This window comes from Chaetodon trifascialis, chromosome 13 (assembly GCF_039877785.1).
Source record: "Chaetodon trifascialis isolate fChaTrf1 chromosome 13, fChaTrf1.hap1, whole genome shotgun sequence".
NCBI lineage: Eukaryota > Metazoa > Chordata > Actinopteri > Chaetodontiformes > Chaetodontidae > Chaetodon > Chaetodon trifascialis.
The window spans coordinates 14,563,829-14,585,270 of record NC_092068.1 but is presented as its reverse complement, the minus strand read 5'-3'; the positions used below and the strand labels follow the sequence as shown (position 1 = coordinate 14,585,270).

At 44.5% G+C, this 21,442-nt stretch overlaps 1 protein-coding gene across 4 annotated transcripts in view; it reads right to left on the bottom strand.

Annotated features, from left to right (window-relative positions):
* slit1a (slit homolog 1a (Drosophila)) overlaps positions 1–21,442 on the bottom strand; it is an 89,107-nt gene that overhangs the window by 35,261 nt on the left and 32,404 nt on the right. For all 4 annotated transcript variants that reach the window (XM_070977297.1, XM_070977298.1, XM_070977299.1 and 1 more), the window contains exons 5-7: positions 2,799–2,870; positions 1,899–1,970; positions 644–715 (exon numbers count right to left, since the gene is read on the bottom strand). In XM_070977297.1, coding sequence (XP_070833398.1) covers positions 644–715; positions 1,899–1,970; positions 2,799–2,870 — 216 coding nt within the window. The remainder of the gene's footprint in view (positions 1–643; positions 716–1,898; positions 1,971–2,798; positions 2,871–21,442) is intronic.

Below are 21,442 nucleotides of genomic sequence, written 5' to 3'. Positions count from 1 at the left end.
TACATAGATGATTGTAAATGGCACATTCTAAAAAGGACGAACACTAAAGAGGACTTTTCTAAACCCAATACACCAAACACGGCATTCCTGGAATGCTGTGCCTGTCCAGAATAACTCTTGCTGCGGTGCGGTGGACCTCTGGAGCACGTATGCTAACTTTCAAACCCATGCGCACAGACATGTATTGCACACATAAACAGAAGAGCTATATAATATAACCCCACCGGGAGTGCGGAAGCCCAACAAGCCACCGCAAGAAGTGTGGCTACAAGGAGTCACGGGTCTGAGAGTCTCAGCAGCCGTAATTGTTTTAATTTGTACACAAATTCAGGTTTGGTAATCACATACAATGCACAATACACAATAGGCTTCTGGGGCTATTTGCGTCTATCTGGGCTAGTTGTTGTTGTGTGTGCTTTAGATGGAGGGGATAATGGCCCCTGGCATTGCTACAGACCCTTCTGTGGTGCTCTGTGGCTATGGCTGCCTCCCAACACTGCCTGGAATGACATCTACTCCCATTGAGATCATATGTGACTTCAGCACTTTCCCTACTGTGCCTGAATTCATGTGGACTATAGTTTTATTTCAAAGAAAACCTCCAGGGAGGTGAGAGCATCGTGGTGGGATAGGTGTAACTTACAAGGTTCGCAGTTTGGGCATGTGGTTGAAGCTAGAGACGGGGATGCTGGTGATGTTGTTGTTGTTCAGCGTTCTGTGAAAAGAAAAGAGTGAAGAAAGTCACGTCATGGACACAGGGGAGAGGAAGTATTTTGAAAATATATAGTTCAAAAAGAGTTGTGTAGCGGCCGTCCTTTTTCCGTTCCATCTTTTTAAATCCATCCCCCCTTCTCTCTTCTCTCCGTCTTTCTTTGTGGCGTCCCGCTGGGAATATAACACCTCATTCCACACAGATGGGAAGCCCTTGCACCTCCCACGCACACGTACAGTCGTGCATGCAAATATACACACACGTATGCGCATACAAGCGCCCCAACTTGTGTTTCAAGAAACATACAACGCACACACACACATACATGCTTCCCTGAAACCCTGGGCATCAGCTGCAGCGAGAGAATCAGGTCATTTCAATCAATCTAATAGCCCTTTACCATATTTCAACCTGCTCCCCCTTTGAACACAACCTGTCCTCCTCCCCCATGAAACCTATACATACAGACCCCATCAAAACACCCCCCACCATCCCCTCTTACACCATTATGACAACCCTATCACTACATCTGCAATCCATCCACGCCATAAAAGCGGCCTTTAATGGCTTTTTTTGTCTCCCCACCCCCTAAAAATACCCCACAAACGCACATGCACAACACAGTCTTTTACCATAAAAATAACAAGGCTGTCAAAGCGCCTTTGTCCTCCGGCCCGCACTGTTAGTCTACATTGTTTCAGGTGGAGAGCTCTAACGGAGGCCTGTGATTATGCTTTTTGACAAGGGATGATTAATTGAATGTTTTTTTTAAAAAATGCATAACATGGCCACCAATGCATCCAGGGTGGAATGCTCACTTGAATGGGATTTTTGATCAAGATGGTTGGAGCTCTCTTGTCAGATGAACCGCCCAGAGCTGGATGGGGTGTAGATGGAGGTGGAGGAGTGGGAGGGGTGGGTGTTAATGTGATGGAGGGGAACGCTGCTGTCAACTGTGTGGAACAATGAGTTAATGGAGCTTGGTCTCCATGATGCAGGCCCCCTCGTGAGGCCCACTGGGGGTGTTTTGGCATAACAACCAAGGCCATTCTAATTAAAGGTCTGCGCAATGTGTATATTAGTTATGGTTATTAGTCGGGCAAAAACAATATCTTAATTTAACTAAGTGCTTTTTTGGAATGATACAGGGTGGGGCTGGATGAATAGCACCACTTCAGATACTTACAGCACTTCCAAGCCTCGCAGAGCTCTGAAGGCTCCATCCTCAATGCAGCTGATGTGGTTTTTATCCAGCTGACTGCAGAGTACATCGAAGAGAGAGAGAGAGAGAGAGAGAGAGAGAGAGAGAGAGAGAGAGAGAGAGGCTTTGTTACACAAGACGCAGTCTTTCTCTGTCCCTGTGGAGTAGTTGTAATCATCGATACAGTAAGCAGTACACTGATGGACTATGGTAAATCGATACTGGTTTAGTCATCTCAGCTCACGTAACCCCAAGAGCAGCAAAAGTGGACTTTAGTGATTGTTTATCTGCATCGATACACCTCATAAATCCGTGTGTGAATGTGCATATAATGTGGTGAACATGTAAATCACAGTTGCTACAAGCCATCTTTGGGGAGCTACGTGCGTGTGAGTTAGTCTCCTCAGTCAGAGTGATATACAACCCACTGAGCGTGCATACACACCAATGCGCACATTATGTTTTACTCTTACCGAGGGCCATTAACTCAGCCAGATAAAGATAAAAAACATGCTGGAATGAACCTGAATGAGTTGTGAATGGAGCGCACTCTTCTGCTGTTCACTTATAGTAGCTTACAGTGCGATTCACCTTTCATTGACTTATCATGACTTCAATTTCACTGAGTTATCAACTACCAGGACGTGTAGAGCTAAAAGCAGGAATTTACTGATCAGTTATTTCACAGGAAATAGACAGTGACTTTGTGTATTGATTAAAGATTTCAGTATTTTTAAAACAAAGATTCACTCTCTCCAGCTTCTCAGATGCAAATATTTTCAGATTTTCTTAGACTTCTACTTTGGGTTTTGGACTGTCACATAAAAGAAAAACATTTTAAGACATCATCGTGGTCTCTGGGAACTCAAGTACGTCCGTACTCACAGGTTTTTGATGTCTGTAGCTCCTCTGAATGCTTTTCTGGGGATGGACTGGATGAAGTTCTCGCTCAGATCTCTGTGAAAGCAATAAGTAGACTTTAGGAACACATAACTTCTCGTGAAGGATGGCTTGGTTTGGTTTGTTTGGTTCAGCAGGGTGAGTGTTCCTTAAAAAATGCTCTTTCTTGGAAGCAATATTAACACAATATTGAACAATTTCCTCTGTAAATGTTTGATTTCCAGCGTTTAAAGCACACTTTTCAACCAGCAGAATTCACACTCTATTCAGTGTCGCTCCCTCTTTTACCACACTCATCGGTGCAGAACAGAAAGCTGAGGGCAACTGTTTTCTCTCTCCAGTGTGTGCCAAAACCCTGAGGTGTGGTACTGCATGAGAGCTCTGCTCACAATGGAGCGGCTATTTTATAGTGGCTGTATTATTCAGTGTTCACTCATGCCATAATTTGCTCCCTGTGCCTTGACCATGCTCTGGTGTGAGGTGCCCAGCTCACTGCCCGCACACAGACCGAACAAACAGGCAGCTGGGAAGCAACCAATGAGGGGTCCTCGCTGATGCTGTGGGGTGGATTCATTAGGACGCTGCGGTACAAAGAACATTGTCTTTTAGTATTAGGCTCTGTGTGTGTGTGTGTGTGTGTGTGTGTGTGTGTGTGTGTGTGTGTGTGTGTGTGTGTGTGTGTGTGTGTGTGTGTGTGTGTGTGTGTGTGTGTGTGTGTCCAGCATTTAACAGTGGGTACAAATTAGGCCTTTGAAAAGTGCATGTGTGTGGAAAGTGGGCAAGTGAGAGAGGGGAGGGTCAGAGAGGAGAGGAGGGAAGGAGAGTGAGTGAAACACAAGTAGCCATAGTTTTAATTAGCAGAGTCTTTTGTCTGCCGTTAAATGGTGAGCTAACCTCATTCAGAAAGCCTGTGCCCCTCTGCTACACGCACACACACACGCACAAACAGAAACTGTTCGGCGCTGCCAGAGAGGCTCCCGTCATGAAACACACACACGCATGAAGGGCTCCCATAGCTCGGACAGACGTAAACAGAGTACTTATGGTCGCCCATAGAGGCTGAAGCCACCACAATCTATAAAACTACACAACTGCTCTCTATAAGACTCTGATGGCTTCTATTTATTTAATGTTTATATACACCACAGCACACATTCCCATGATGCACACAACAAGTATCCTCACTTATAAAACCCCATGGGGTAATGTTAAAATGAGTTCCCAAGACCGGTCTCACATCGTGTCCCCGTTGGGTCATCCTCTCCAGAACTTTCTTTGGAATGAAAGTTGCACACACATTGTTACAACTGGGATACAAAAGAGGGGAGCGAAACACTCAACAGTGGTTGTGTTGTGCAATCTATCTAATGAATGGGTGGTTGTGCCTTTATGGTGCAGAAGAAATTAAAACAGCGCTCTGCAGGCCACTGCAAATACACCACAATTAAAAATGGAATTTGCGTGTTTGCTTTTATGTTCTTTGAATATGTTAAATTCAAGGCAACTGAACTTTTACCAAAATAAAATGATGCATTTTCCTTGAACACGCACGGTTTGGTGTTTCATAGGACATGAGTGCATGTGTATAGTGACTGGTCCTACGGAGCGGTGTGTTGGCAGCCGGCTGTAACTTGCTCGGTCTTGCCCCATCTTTACAGTGTGACCCCATTACGAGATGGCTGTGTATTTAACCTCATGTCACACTACATGGGAATGGCCATAAAATGAACACTTACCTTGGATAAGCTACCAAATAACACTCCAATTATCCGAACTGTATCACATTTCAGCAGTATAGACAACAGTTTTATCTGGCTGTTATTCTCAGCTCACAAAAATGCGATGTGCACGTACAGATGTTCAAATGAAACGCACACATCGCTGGCTTGTGTTCAAAGAGAGCATAAATATTCCATCTTATGGCACATTCTAATTTTATCATCTGAGGTTTCTGACATTTATTTCCTTGGCAGATCTGCATAACATCTGCTTTCACCGAGATGCTCGGTGCAACACAGTTAGCAGGCAATTTAACAATAATCTACCTATTTTGTCAGTCTGCCACAGTTTGCAGGATCACATCCCAAACATCAATCCAGCTTCATCTCTCCTCACCAGCGAGCATGGGAGCCAGAATAGCTGTGTTCCCTCCAGCTTCTTTGTTGTTCTCTTGGCAAAACAGCCTAAGTGCAGAGTTGAAAGCGGAGTCAGTCTGGCACCCGAGCTATATTGGTGCCTCTTATCAAGGCGGCACCAAGCGAGAGGAATGCTTTTGGTCTACCTGGCCATGCACTCTATCTGATGACTAATTAGCCCTCTCACCTTCTCCTCACCTTCCTGCAACAAACTCACTAACACACACAGACGCCGTAGCGCTGTAATGCAGACACGCCGTTAATACTTCTCCCTCCGGACATCTGGGAGGAGTGCGGTATGTCTTATCTGCGTGTGAATGTGTGTGTTCGCTCCTGGGTTACAATAAGGGATGATAGCAGATTGCTGTGCTGGGACGGCATTGTTGGAGTGCCAGAGGCTACAGTACAGTCGGTGCAAGGAGAGGAAGAAAGACAGCGAAGAAGAGAGATGGAGACAGGCATGAGAAGCTGGATTGCAAGACGAGGCAAGACGGCTCTGACAATATGAATACAATGCTCTGTGTGTAAGTAGTAAAATGAAAGCTCTCGGGTGGAATCCGCACACTAAAACCCCATAATCCTATTAGCACGCTATAACACGATTGGCTGGAGTGATCTATATGCTCCCACTTATCGTGCTGTTTGATTGGATTAGATGCTGAGGTCGTGGGAGGTCGTTTTGTAACTGTATGTCTGTTCTGGGACAATGTGTGCCCAAAAAAAAAAAAAAAAGCCCCATGACAACCCTAAATGATGCTATCTGTCGTGCCAGAAAGTCTGCCTTTCTCTCATTTACTTATATTGCCTTTCTCCCTCTGCCTGGTTTGTTCTCTCCTCTGTCACATATAACAGAATAATCACAGTGGTCATGGTTTGGAGTCTGCAGTCTTCTGTGTCCTTTAAGGATTTATCGACGGGTTCAACTCCTACGGGAGCCAGAGCGATATTAAATTTAGCAACGCTACATTTCTGCATTTACACATTCTTAAAACGGCAAACAGGACATTTCTGTGGGAGACCATGCTGTATTTTACATAGTCTGTGGTTGCCCCTCACTGGTATTTTCTAAGCTCGGCCCCGACTGTGTGTTGGCTCAGAGATATTTGACATTTCTGATTAGTTTGGAAGCAGATTTTCAGGGAAGCACTGATCCCTTCAAAAACAGACATGATTATGTGAGAACAGTTACCACAAAGAGGGATATTGGCCACCATGGTCTCCATCGCTAAGTCATGACAGTAAATCTAAAGTTACAGCCCTTCAGCAATTACCACCACAGTGCATCACTTGAGAGGCAGCCCAAACATAGTTAACAACCAAACTGGCATGGCGAGAAATGAGAGAAAAAAAAAAAGCTTCCTTCCCCTTTGTCCTTTTTTTCTCCATCAAATCATTCTGCCTGTGAGTGTTATGCCAGTGGACACTTTCCGAAATGTGACTTTGACTTAGCCAACCTGCTAGCCTCGGTGTGATCAGATTGTGAAGTATTGCAGGAGCAGCGAGGAGACAGAGAATCAGAAGCATGAGCACATTTCGTAACCTCCACACTCCACTTGCCCAGCTCTGTTCAGGGGAAAAGGATTTGTGGAAACCATCAGAGCCACGCTGCACTCTCCACTGCCCAGACTCCTTCCATGCACTCATTACAATGCTATGAAGAGTGTCCTGAGGCGTGGCAGCAGCCTGCAGCCCCGGTCCAGGCCCCCAGGCATCTCACAGAGTAATGTAACGATGTCAGACCTGCAACTTTTTGTTTCCTTATTTCCTGCACGCAGTATGCCGACCAGTCCTTTTTCATTACAGGTGTGTGAACAAGCGCCCGGGTTAGTGAGAGTGAGTGTGGCTATGTCAGTGTTCAAACAGCCTAGACCTGGTATAGATTTACCTTAATGCACTACATACCTCGAAGTGGGCAGTTAGTTCATTAATGTAGCCTGGCTCTCTTTACGTGACGTTGCTCACAGTTCATTCCCATTGTAGCCCTAATGATGAGGTAACACATGTTTTCAGGTGTGTCCTCGCTGTATGAGCTACAGCCTCTATCACGCTGCGGTCAGGACTTTTTAAGGCCTCACTTGTACAAGACCTCAAACAATGGTACCGTTTAGTCTGTGTAAAGTGCTCTGACAATAAACTCAGCTACTGATATGCCTATTTACAAGAATCCCTGCAGAGTGTATATCTGGAATAATTAGCAATGTTATCAGACATAGCTCAAGGCGCCTGGTCTGGAGATTAGACGCATGTTGAAGGTAATGTCTGGTTCCTGTCTGATTCACATCATTAACCTCTGATCTCTATCTCAGTAGACTCCATTAATACTATACACAACTTCAACTCTCTTCTGCATGACACAAATACCTACTGTGGCTGCATAACAGATCAGATGCTAATCCCACCAATCAAAAAGCAGTGTGGCCTATGATAAGCACACTTGCGATTCTTTAATCCTGATTTCTGACAGCAACAGGAGTTTCTAGGGATGCTGCAGCGGCTCAGCCAATCCGGGGACAGACAGCCGTTTCTGGTTAAAACCCTCAGGGCTTCAGACTCCACAGTGTGGTTCTCTGTGGGTAAGTAATATACAACTTTTAATGCACAAATGAAAACATGCGCATAGACTCATGTGCTCACATGCCTACATGCAAACACAAACAATTGCCTCTTTCATATCTTAAAGATTTCATAACCTCTGCTTCCGCAGCTGGGTGACAAGAGCAGCTGACACAGGAGGTCATAAATCAGAAGGAATGATCTGATGTTCGGATGTCTTGGTTTTAAAGGGGAAAAACACGCTGCCATTTAAGAATTTATGTGGAAGTCTGAGCACTGCAATACAGTCTGTCCCTCAATGACCCCCTTCACACCCGCTTTTCACTCTCTGCCGCTTCCTCTCTCCCTCTCACTGTCTTTGTTTGCACTTTTCTGGTAAACTAAATCTAGTGTTAGTTTTGTGGATTTGGAGAAACCCTTTCTCTCTCTGTTTTTAAGGTAAACTGAGTCTGGTGTTTCCGCAAAATACTCATTAAAGTGAATACAAGTAAATTAAGAGTTCGCTGTATGGTACACCGCGGGGTGGATTGGGAAAACAAGTGTCATGTGATCTAGCATGAAACTAGCTTCTTGTAAATGTGGCGTTCAGAGAGGAGCTCGTTAGATGATTTCAGATCTCTTTGCATTTCAAAAGCAAAGAAAACAACCTGAAAGAAATCTTTCAATGACACTTTCTCCACAGCAGTGGAGACATGGTTCCAGTTTTCCTTCCCTCTCACCATTACTTCACTCTCTTCCTCTCATTGCATTGTACTTTTACACATTTAAAGATCTATATACAAGTCAAGCTGAGAATACTTTTTATGTCTGCCTTAAAAGTAGAGACTGTATAACCATATCCAGTAAAAAAAAGACATAACAACCCATTTCTTAGATTAGATTTTTAGATTACATCCTGAAAAGAGGTGCCTGTATGGTGCTTGTATATGTGCCAGTTTAAGTGCCTTTATTTTAGTGAGTGTATCTAAAGTAGTGTTTGTTTTCTTGATTCCTTGACTCGATTGCAGGAAGATAAGAAAATGTTTATCCTTGCCAAATGCTCTTAATTTCATTTGTCCATTTAAAGAGGGAGAAAAGGACAGAAAGACAGAGGGGGAATGTGTCTGATTGCTTACTCATTAAGAGAGTTAATGAGGTGTGTGAGGGCTGTTAAAAGAATGGCAGTGTGCTGCCACTAACTGCTAACTACTTTCTTCCTCCCTGCACGGTAAAAACCCACAAGTAGACACACACATAAACAACTGCACACATAAACTGTGGGCTTTCAGAAAGTAGAGGCTCAAGTTGGAAATGCACCAACAAATGACTCAAGATACTGCAAGTAAAGGAGCAATACATTCAGATAAACAAACCCAACCCAAGATGCACAAATAATTTATGTCCACATCCACATTTTGTCTTAATCTGGGTCAGAGACATGATTTTCTAGACAGTTCATACTAGTGCTGTATAAAGTATGGTACAGTGGCTGCAGCTCTGCTGGGATCAAAATGTAATGAGCGAAGAGAAAATGCGAGTCAGGTCAGGCTTATTACAACAATGACGAGTTCAAGTCTTGGCAGCGACTTGACTGTCAAAAGAAATCCAAGTACAATAAAAGGATAAAGGACAAAGCAACAGGCAGGCCTCACATAGCATCACACCTCGAGTATTTAGTTGCACTTGTATCAAAGGACTTAAAAACAGCTCTCTCTCTGTCAGTGATGTGGCATCAATAGCAGGTAGGGGAAGTAGGGAGTTAATGATGGCTTGATCAGTGCAGAAATGGAGCCATTAGCCCTGTCAGCGGAGGAGCCCATGCAGCCAACCGAGGCGAGGCTCCAATAAACCATGAGAGAGCAATGATAGAAAAAAGAGGAAGGCAAGGTGGAGTCAGGAAGTAAATGTTATTCCCTTATTAAGGCCATTTCTGAGCTTTTAAAAGGTCTTGAGTACATCAAAAAGCGAAGAAAAAAAAAACCTAGACTATGTTAACATGCTGCATTTATGTGCAGACATATCTGTGGTTGAGGTGCAGAGAACTGCAGAAGACAACAAACCCGCCGTGTCAGGCAGATGAAAAAAGAGGGAAGGTGTTAAGAGTGGGGGATAACATAAAGAGAATGAGGTGAGAGGGAGTATGGATCGAGGCTGCAGGGCCTTTGGGTGCTTGCCAAAACACAGGCATGCATGTGTGTGTGTATTTGTGTGGCCCGGAGAGAGTGACTGAGTGTTTCTGTGTGCGGTCAAGAGTATCTGCGCCTTCCTTCTCACCCCGTGCACCCCCCCTTCTCATCCTTCTCTCTCCACACCTTCACATTATGCTTTCTTTATCGGTAAAATAAATGATGAACATGCCTCCTAGCTGCACCTCCCCTCACTTTCTCTCTCCTGTTTACCCTCAGTGTTTTCTACCTCCACGCAGCAGTCCGTGCACTTTGGACAAGACAGCCAGACACCAGCACCACTATCATCATCATGATTACCATTATCATCTGGAGGTCAAAACACAGTCTTAAAAATAAAATCCTTCATTCATGTTCACACAAATTATCATGCACAGACACGCAGATATAGCACACGCAAGCATGCAGAGTGTGTAAGGTGTTTCTATAGTCCCTTTGTGGTGGAGATGAGAGGAGGAGAGAGCTGGTTGGAGCTCAGTGGGAGGAGGACTTGAAAAGCGGGGAAGGAGAAAACTGCTGCTTTTATAAAGAGAGGAATAAACAGGCTGATTTAGGAATACTCTCACACAAAAACCCAGGAGAGACAGTCTCTATCTCCCTCTGTTTCCCTTCTAGGACTAAATATAGGCCCTACAAAGAATACTAATGAAAAACAAACATTGTACTGATACCGATTGCAGCATAATTCAATAGCATCTGTTAGTCTTTGTAGATTTTTTTTTCTTTTGAAAGCTAATGTTAACACCCTTCCACCAAAAGTAGTACAAACAGGCAGGGAAAGCTGCATGAGTGCTGCATGCCACTTAACTATAGCCTCACTTTCCTCTGCAGCATCGCCTTCTCTATTTATTTATGTGGACTCTCAGGAAATAAGTCATCAAGCAGCATTATCTCATTTCCAACAGACCCCATGGACTGTCATAGTCGAGTGCTCATTTATACATTTAACCCTCTATTGTCTCAAGCGTCTATACATGCAGACAGGGGGAAAAGGAGGCCATGTGGACGCATCTGGAGAAGGTTTGTGATTTATTTGGATGTTGAAAAATACAGCTAGCATAACACCCTCTGTCTCTCGCTCTCATAATACACACACATCCACAAACTGTCTCCTTTTTCGATGGGACCTAAAGGGGATTTCATGGATGAACTCCACTCTAATCATCTACAGCTCACCAACCAATGAGAAACACACAGCGCTCCCAGACTGGAACACTCAACAACCACCAAGAGAAAACACAATGTCAGTGGAACTTATCAAGCCCACATGAGGGCTGACAGACACACACACACATAGAGAATCAAGACGAAGCTAGTTTAACTGTTGCCCACATCTCTTCTTTCACTGTAAATGGTTCATGATGTCTATGTGTACTTGTAGGGCTTAAAATCCCACATGAGCACATATATTTGGCTGGGTGCTTTGCTGCCACCCGTGAAGTAAATGAAAGAGTTAACATGGCGACGAAAGAAGGGAGAAAATCTATCCTTTCTCCCGGCTCTCGATTCAACCCTAATTTCCCCCTGCCATTATGTCTGCTTGTGTTTCTGAGTGTGTCCCAGCCTTTCATTGGCAGTCAAGCTGAGTGATGGAGCAGGGCTGAGCGGCATCGATCATGACGAACGCTTACAGGCGCTATCAACTGACGGCAGGGTGCACGATAGCTTTGCACAGGGACACAGCCAAGCCCTGTCCATCCGTCATGCTGTCTACCTGCTGGACAATGGAAGAAAAGTGTGAGAAGAACAGAGAGGAAAGGAGGGAGGGTGAGGAAAAACATACCTCTCAACAGGTCCATTATCACTGCCATTACCTATCCCTACATTAGCCAGCGGGGCTCACACCAAGCCAGAAATAATGATCGCCATCTCTGAGAATAGCCTGGAAATCATTTTGCTGGATTGGTCTAATGTTTTACATCGAGTTGGGACAGGAGTGAAAGGGAACGAGAGAGCCATTTAGAAAGACAACAAAGCCAATCTGGGTGGCTGCTCTTACTCTCACACACATACACACTGTGTGGTCTTACTAAACTAGTTAAAGATGCTTCTTTGTGAACGACTGGCTACCTAAAAAGTGGAAAATTGATCCTGAAGATCGGATGACAGCCTTTCCTGGAAGAAAAGCGCTGGTCTGAGGTCAGCGTTATTGAGCTGCTGCGATGACAGATCCACCTCACCTAACCACAGGCGGCTGATACCAGATCAGAGGACTGTCACTAAGACACACGGTCAGGAGCTATTTCAATCAACACGTAAACTGAACACACTTCAAGACACTTAATCGACTCCATGCACTTTGTTGAGGTGCAGAGTTGCATCAAGAGGCAGAGTGAGAAAGAGCTCAGGGGAAAAAGAGGGTAACCCCCCCACCATGAAACACAGGGAATAGAAGATTTAATAAATGCTGACCAACATGAACTCCTGCATAGATCATCTTCTCATTTCCTCTGCCTCCATCTCTCTACAGCTATGGCTACAGCTTATCGTGAAAATGCAGATTATTAGCCACCTCGTACAACATCCAAATTTCTCTCAAATGCCTGTTTCCTTATGTCACAATGTCAACGTCAGGGTCAGCGAAAGACTACGTAAATAGCATACGCATGCAGAGTTACGAGAGGTTGAGTGAAGCAGTCGGTGCAAACAAACTAGCATGGAACAGCTTTGAAAAGAAAGACGTCAGAATCAGACAGCTCTGAATCTGAGCCGTCAGCTTCATCATCCAACGGCAGCTCAGCAGCGACGGTAGCCAGAGCCAGCAGCAAGACGAAGAAAAGATGTGTCGTGCAATGTGTGATATGATTTCATCTTTGCCAGGGATCCATCATCTCCTCTTCCTCTTTGTCTGATAAATGGCATGAAATTGCTAAATCAAACAATCATTCAGAGTAATTTTAAAAGACACCAGACTACAACTCACTCTCTTTGCCCAGCAAGGATTCAGAGTATTGTATTTGTTTAAAAAGTCAACACAACCCACAACAGGAAGTGATGAGGAAGTGTACAAAAGTGTCAGAGAAAGCACTGGAGGCTAGCCATCTAGTGTGTCGAGTTAGTAACAAAGGCTAAGAGGCTGCACACGATTGCTGAGATGGTCGTATTTCCAGCACGCACAGCAACTGTCAATGAAATTGTACTGTAGCAAAAGAGACTGGAAAGTTTCCGCTGTCCGACGGTAAAATCAGATGATGAATCAATGAAATGTCAGCAGAAATTGAAGACGTTGTTTTGGACAAAAATCTGAAAGTGAGAAATCTTCTGAACAAGTTGACTAATCAGCTGGCGTCAGTAGGCACACTCAGCTTTTGGAAGATTTGTAGATGGGGACGATATCAGAGAGAATTTCTTATCTTTCAAAGCAAAACCTGACAAAAGAACTGGAGAGGAGATTTATCATACAATAACTGAGTATCTTGAATAGGGGGGTGGTTGAGTTGGGAGACCAGTATCAGTATCAGCACTGATGGAGCTGCTGCCATGATAGGTAGTGCCAAGAGCTCCGTCTGTTTTCGATTCTACACGAGGAAATGCGAGCGGGATATCATACCTTGTTGCTACAAATGGCCATCTGCTAGCTTTGCTGCTGCATATGCGAAATTGATTGCAGATGCGCGATGGTGTGCGAAAGTCGCGTACTTGGCCGACATTTTGAGGCATCTCAATGAACTAAATACTAAAATGAAAGGCAAAGAAGAAAATCTTCTCACTTCATCTGACAAATTGCATGGTTTCAGATCTAAGCTCACATACTGGCTCTCCTTTGTGGAACAGCGCAGGCTTGAGATGTTTCCCGTATGCAGTGATCGTTCAAACAGGAGCAAACTTTCTGACCTTATCGCTCAGCATCTGAAAATCCTCAAGGAGAGATCTGGACATTATTTTCCATCAGAGCCTTTTGTGCAGTTTAACTTCAAGGCTCTATGACCCTTGAAGTTAATGTGCACTTGAAAGGTCAAAAAACCTGCCACTGCTGGCAAAGGAGCAATTGGCAGATACAAGAGAAGATCGAGTATTAAAAATAAAATGTCAAGACATGAGTTTGGACATGTTTCAGATATTTGGTGGAGTAACCAGTAGTCTCAAGTAACACCACTGCAATTCTGCTTCCAGTCTCCATAATGTATTTGTGCAAACTTACATCAAGAAGCAGTACAGGGACTGAGGGCTGTAGACCAGGAGCTCGGTGTCTGCCTCTCATCCACCCTGCCATAATAGGGCAGTTGTTTGCATCAGCCAAGGCTCAGGTTTCCCATTGATAGTAAGTCACATTTAACTCCCTCCCTTCTCTCTCTCATAACAACCACTTGTGTGCATGTGCTGGCTGTCAGAGGGATATAGACAGTTTGTTTTTTACTGCATTTTAGACGGCAATGACAAGAGATTTTGTGTATTTTTAAAGTGTGTCATGACATAAAATGGGGGAAGTATTACTTAAAACAAGCAAATTATTTGTCAGCAGAAGAGGAAAATTTCACTTACAAAGATTCTGAAAACATGTAAAAATATCGAGTCTCAGATAACCCACAGACTAAAAACAAGCCGTCCAAATCCAAAGAAATTCTGACTTCAGCAGTTCTGTACTTGTCAGTGTTGCTCAAACAACTTTATAATTCCGGAAGTCCTTGTTTCAAGCAAGAACAGGTAATAAAACCTTAGTAAGAACTTACATGAGATAATAACATAATTACAGACAACAAAGCTTAAACAAGTGAAATGCTCTCACACAAAAACTGCCTGGTAAGAAGATATATCTCATTGCACAAAAAAAACAAGCATATATTGTTTTGATTTAAGCCATTTCATCTTACTTAGATTTGGCTTTTTGCGGTGTTGAGAAACGCTGCTCTACACTCACTGTAATCGAGAGTGAACCTCCCAGTCATTACTCTAAGCTCTCACAGTCCCCGTCACACATGGAAAGTATCAGGCGAGAGGAGAGGACTGAGCCAGAGGGAAGGTGAGCAGAGTAGCTACCTTTATATCATGCCTGTTCTCTGTTCAAATCCCTCTGAAAGCTGAACTTAAAAACAGCCCAAAGGTAGCTGCCTAGATATACACAGTCAAGGACACCTAGTCTAAATAGAAAAACTCATTAGAGGGGAAAAAAATTTATGATTTCCCTTCAACTCATTTTATTTTTGTTGGATATATAACTCCTCTAAACTTTTAACCAGTATCTCTTTTGTTTCCCTGGTACAAGTTTCAATGTGTACATTTTCTGGCTGTGCATTGACATAAATATGTACTACGTGCATCATCTCGCTGTGGGGAAAGTAAGGCTGCATTGCACCGAGTGGGAGATTTAGTTGTACAACGGCACAGAAGACAGAGGTGAAGTGATGGAACAATAAAGGCTGCAGGCTCTTCCCTCCGTTACCATATACTGCCTCCTGCTCATCATGATGTATGAGACAGGTGCATTGTGGCTGACGTCAAGTCAACAACTCAGCCCGCGCATTTATCACCTTATCTTTAACAGGATACGCTGACATGCACACAAACACACCCTCCAAGGCATACACGCACATACACACAGTGCTTTCACTCCCCCAACACACACACACACACACACGTTATCTTAACGCAGTAAGACAGCAATGTAATCAGCAGTAAGTCAGGCCTCTCGTCCCCGTATCTCTGCAGTCAGTGCTTCACAAAATGCACAATATAGGTGGCTGGTGGTTAGCTGAAGGCAAGAGCAGCTGTTAAACAAACAGAAGGTGGAATTAGGTTTGTGCGGTATACAGCAGTCTAACCATGGGTTCCTCCAGTGTATGAACTGGTTTACAGCCAAGCCTCTGGTTTCACCTGTTGATAGCACCGCCGCACTGACTATATCATATATTACCAGACTATATCATGCTTTTTACTGCCTTAAGTAACTTTTCATATTCCTTCATTTACATTGTGATATGGTAGAACGTTAGCACGTTAACACTAGTTAACCTTGAGATACTGCTTTGATCATCAGTAGCAACTTAATCAGATTTCTATTTTTCACTCAGTGTTGGACTCCAACTAACATTTTCTACTGTCATAGAAGAAAGCAGCAAATCTTCACATTCACACTTTTGGAATTTTTGCTTACAAAATGACTTAAGTCAAAATTGTTTTGGTCTATTGACTAATCATTACAGCTGTAATTCATTTTGTGATAGCACATAGGGCTAAAGACGTAAGAAGACTTGCCTCTTCACTGTCAACACTCTCCAACAGCATCAGAAACTTGATTGAGAAAAGAAAGCAGACTAATCACAGTTGGTCACAAAACGGCATCTCTGTAACTAGCGTTGCCCTGTGCAGTTACATTTTTGAGGAGTTGAACAACAGCCATGGCGCAGCCTCCAGTTGAGCTACAGCAACTACTTGTAGAGACTCCATTGTGAGAATATACTGATTCTCCAGAGAACAAGGCTGTCTCCCTCAAGAATGAGGGAAAACATTGCTAATGCCCAGACCACATAGCAGGATGCATACCGAACAATAGCACCTGAATGAGAATGAAAGAGTCGGCCTCAGTATGCTCAGGAGGATTCAGGGACTTTGCATCTCCATCTGCTCAACCAGACTGCACTACCCACTCCAGACAGCCTGTTACATAAGTAAAGAGGTAAAGGTTAACCACTGGTCAGTGAGCACCGTGTGTTTGTGTGGGTGAACATGTTTGAGGAGGCAGCGTTTCCTTCCTGTGACAGGTGTGTGTGCGTGTCAGGGGTCAGTAAAGGCATTCATGAAGCTATGAATAAATAACTGCATGGTCTCTGAGACTATGGAAATCTGTCATGAATATCACATGAGGCTGTCAGGAAGGCAAACAACTATACTCACTCTGGTGTCAGAGCTCACAAAACACACAAAAACTTTAAAACCTATTTATTTGATTCATCTTTGGCTTCAACATCTTGTAATATTTCCTATTGACTGACTGACTGTTTTCTTAGAGGGAATTTTGTTTAATTAATGCAAGTTTTTGCTTTGAATCCCATTTGTAGTGATGCTGACTTTTTGTGGGCTATGGCGACTACAATGTCACAGAGAAAAACTGGGACTTAAAAGTAGAAAAAATTGAAAGCAAATCAAAGCCTCTGGGCTTTCATTCTCTGCCTCTCTTTCTATCAGTGCTCTTAATTAACTTCACTGCATAAAAAAGTCATTCCACAAGAGCTAACGGCCCAATACTTTTCAGATTCAATTTCACTCAGGCAGCGAGTCAAAGCCCAACTCCAGTCACCGTGTGTGTGTGTGTGTGTTGTGTGTGTGTGTGTGTGTGTGTGTGTGTGCGTGCGTGCGTGTGTGTGTGTGTGTGCAATCCTACTGTTGGGATGGGCTCTCAGTCCCAACTAGAGGGGCAAGGCCAGAAATTGCAGAGGTGCTGGTTGCTAGGAGACAAAAGGTACCCAGCTGGAATTGTGACTAAGCCTTGAGGGTAGTGTATGTGTGTGTGCGTGTGTGTGTGTGTATTTGCAAGCATGGGCATTTGCATGTGTGTGTTCTGTTTGTGAGAGTAAGACTGAGGCTGGCAGAGGAAGGGGAGGACAATAGAGTTGGTCCCAGCTGTGCTGCAGTGGGTGGGAGTCATCCTGAGAAAAAGAGCTTAACAATGAACATCAGTGACTGCTCTGGATGTTTACTCTGTCCTCCACACTGCTGTGGAATACCCTCACCCTCCTACACTGACAGCCCACATACAATTCAGGCAGGGGAGCGAGTGAAGCGAACCTTATAACCACCGCATAATGACAGACAAAGACAACCATTTCAGCTCGTGGATATAGATGATCTGCTGCTACGACCGAGACGTTCACAGTTTTTCCTCACAGCACTATGGCAGACCTCACTGTGAACAGTTTTCATTGGAACTATTTCTTCGGTAAAAAGTAGCTCCAATGAAAATTGTTCAGAGAGGTCTGTGGATCGTCCAGCATAACTGTGACACTGTTTCTGGAAGGACACGCTGCTCTTATGCAATTTCTCAGTTTGACTTGCACAAATGAAATTCAGTTCACCTCCTTTGGATTTGGTTGGCAACACAAATCTAAGAGCAGAAAATATTTGATTCAACGGCCCCTTGAAGACAGAAACTTTCACCTAAGGGTTGAAAGAGGGTCTACCGGCCTCTTTTATTCATTACCCCCTTGCATTCCTTAAAATATTTTAGAAGTGTCACAAATGGCCTTGAGGTGTGTACGTTAATGAGTGACCAGCCTGGAGCAGCAGATGTGATCTGCAATGCTCAGGAGATAAAGATGAGGCCTGAGAAGACGAAGCTTTCAGGGTTAATGAACCCTTGCAGAGGTGCAGCCGTAGAAATGGATTATTACCACAAGGGCCAAACACACACACACACACACACACACACACACACACACACACACACACACACACACACGCACACACACTTATGCTAAAGCGTCTCTTTGTCTACCTTCAGCAGTACTCCAAGCCGACTCAATGAAATATCTGAAACACTTCAAAGGTGTATTTCAACATAATCTTAATAAGTCATCTTGACAACAGCGGCTAAAAGATAAATATACCCCTGCATGAAGGAAACAGCCTTTCCTTTTTTTTAGCAGATAGTCCAACACAATGGAGACTGAATCGCATCCATCATCATCCACAAGCATTAGCATAAAGACTGATTACTCCCCGGGGCTGTGAGTCGTCTGTGTGGAGTAATGAATGCATGCCAGGACAGTTAGCATACTGTCGCTAGCCAGATGAGGCCAATACCTTTAGATAAATTACTGAAACAATGACAGCTATGATGGATAAGTGGGAATACAGTGGCTTTTTGTTCCATATGTGTCAACACTGAATCGAGTCCATTCGTTCGAGTTGAACTAACATGCCACCGCGCTTGTTTGTGTGATCACGTAGCTGACAGCATGTGTCTTTGTGTGTTCTTGAAAGCAACTTCTGGATCATTTTATTGCCATAAGTTCTGCATGGATGCCGATGCATAGCCCTGGGGGCTGAGAGCATGCATATTCGTGGCAGTGTGTGTGTATGTGTTTTAGAGAGACTGGTAGCCTCTGAGGAAGCTGTGTGTCACAAAGCCAGCCTGGCACACACTAGAGGACCAACTGCCAGAGCAGGGGGCATGAAATTAAAACTCACCACCCAGGAAAAAAGGAGAGAAAGAGTGAGAGGGAGGAGGAGGAGGAGGAGGAGGAGGAGGAGGAGGAGGAGGAGGAGGACGAGGACGAGTAGGAGGAGGAGGAGGAGAGGGAGACGGTGGTGGAGGAGAAACAAAGGATAATAAAGATGCAGGGGAGGACAGGACATAATAGGCTGGTAATATAAAATCACCCAAGTCAAATAGGAAACAAAAGAATTTTGAAACAGTGGAAATGTGCTCTGCATTAATGACGACTGCCCAGATTCTTCCATACCGCGTCTGTGTCGAGGGGAGAAAGAAAGGATCTGACAAAAAGAAAATCCTGCAACTATCAAAAAAACCACAAGAAAGACCATCAACTGTTGGGAGAGAAAAACGCTGCTGACCCTCAGAACTTCAAGCCATACATCATCATATGTGTTGACTTGCCTTCTTTCCAGACATACATTTGGTTTGTGTTTCTTGTGATGGCAATAGATCACCCCACTGTCCCAGACCTAATCAACACCGAGGCTGCACAGATCTGGCACCTACACACACACGCACACATATATACTCCGCTGTATGTCTATGTAGGCGTCCTCTCTACCATTTTCAACTCTGACCTGCAGAAAGAACAGGAGGCCCGGGGAGGCTATGATGGATATGCCAGACACAGGGAGTGTGTGTGTGTGTATGTGTGTGTGTGCAAGTTCACATTTGTATGCTCACCTGACAATGCTACATCCTGTAGCTGAACTTTGCTATTTATTTTCTTTGGTGTATTTTACTGCTCTGTGCAAAGCGTCCGCCCAGCTCCCCTGCACACTGCTACAGAGAAGGTGTTTACTGAGAAAATAATACATGCGCACACGTACACACTCAACTGCAGACACACACACACACACGACTGGGAACAGCCGAGAGGATGTCCTCTCTCTGAGGTTCCTGTCTCACCCTAGCCATGACCTTTCACCCCAGCTCTGTGAGTCAGGCTGGGAGGGCCCTGAGCGTGACCGATCCATTAGACTCCTCTGACAAGGATGAGGATGACATCTGAACCCCCAGAGGCAGGGGAGGGAGGAAGATGACAAACAGGAGGAGGAGGACGGTTAAAAAGCTGGGAGGACGTGGGGTGAGGGGAACGTGCTCCCTAAAATTTGAGCAATCGGTTTTAAGAAAATGCCTTAATCCCCAAGTAATGATCTAAATCTTTGAAGACCTCTGTCCTGTCCTTGTTTTACATGTTTTGGTGTGCTTTTGAAGATGTCTAAGAAAGCATGTAAGCCAGCCTGAGTCAAACAAGTTAGCAGGACAAAATCACCGAGATGAGGTGTGACATTTGTTCACAGTGAACAAACAGCAGCTTTGATTCTCCGTGTCCGGGGTTATTGTTTGAAGACACAAAATGTCACAGTATTTCTCAGCAAAGATTTTATTACCAGCTACTTCCAGCAGCTACAAACTTATCTGTGGACTGGCAGAACAACTTTAGCCATAAAGGGGTTTCTGATTCTCAAATGAGAGCTGGCTAACATGATCAAATCCGCATACAAACACACTTAAACTGTACACAAACACAGAGAAGCAAAGTCAGATAGGATTTCAACAAAGTGTCCCTGATGGCAGAGATGCCTCCGAGCTGTAAAAGAGAGACCTTGGGAGGAAATAAAGGAAGGAACAGGAGTGGCTGTGTGAGAGGGTGGGGGGGTGGGTGGGGGTGGGGAGGATGGGACTATAAGGATGAGCGAGGGAGAGTGACAACCCTGTCTGGAATGCCTTTGTCTGCATAGGCTAATATTTGCTGTTAGATTTTGCTTTTTCCCCTTCTCTTATTTGCTGTTGACAGAGAGGAATGAAAAGGCAGTGGGTTACCTAGAAGCAAGACTTTGGTGTGAGTTTGTGTGTCTGTGTGAGTTTGTGTGTCTGTGTGTGTGTGTGTGTGTGTAGCCAGCAGGTTCCCAAGCAGCAGGTGGTGAGCAGAGGCGGACGTATCGAGTTTAGGAATCTTGTTTGCTGCCCAAAAGTTGCTGCCACTCTCTCTTTAACCCTGCTCGGAACCACAAACGCATGCCAAACATGCACCAGGAATGTGTGTGTGAGAGAGACCGAGAGGACAGGCAGAAAAGGATGAAGACATATAAACTCCTCCGCACATGGTGCCAAGATCCCCTCCGCCTCCACCCCCTCCCCTCACTCCTCTCCCCTCCTGGGGAGTGAGGGGTTGCGGCAGCCTGGGTGTCTGCCTGAAGGCCAGCCTCACAGCGGGCCAGTCATAGCGGCGGCACTTTGATGTCTTTGTGGCGAGACTCCGTGCCTCATGTCCACGCTCATTAACTCTGTCAATGACAGATCAATGTGAGGCTGCAGAACACTGCGCTGCCTCAAAATTACAGCCTATTTACCATTCTAGGTCTGAGTCTCGACCGGCCTTGGCATCGCTCTGAACACACAGACACAATACAGCAAGAGATGGAGAGACTGTTTGCTCATGATAGCACCCATTTAACAAGAGTTGCCCCCCCACACACATGCAAAGAGGATATTGCTCCACTTAACTCTGGCATCCAAACTTCCTCCGGCTTAGTGTTCACAGGCAGCAGTCACATCTCTTTACATCCTGTAGTTCCCTGCTTAATGATTAGGAGATTACGGCCCTTCTATCTTTTTGCA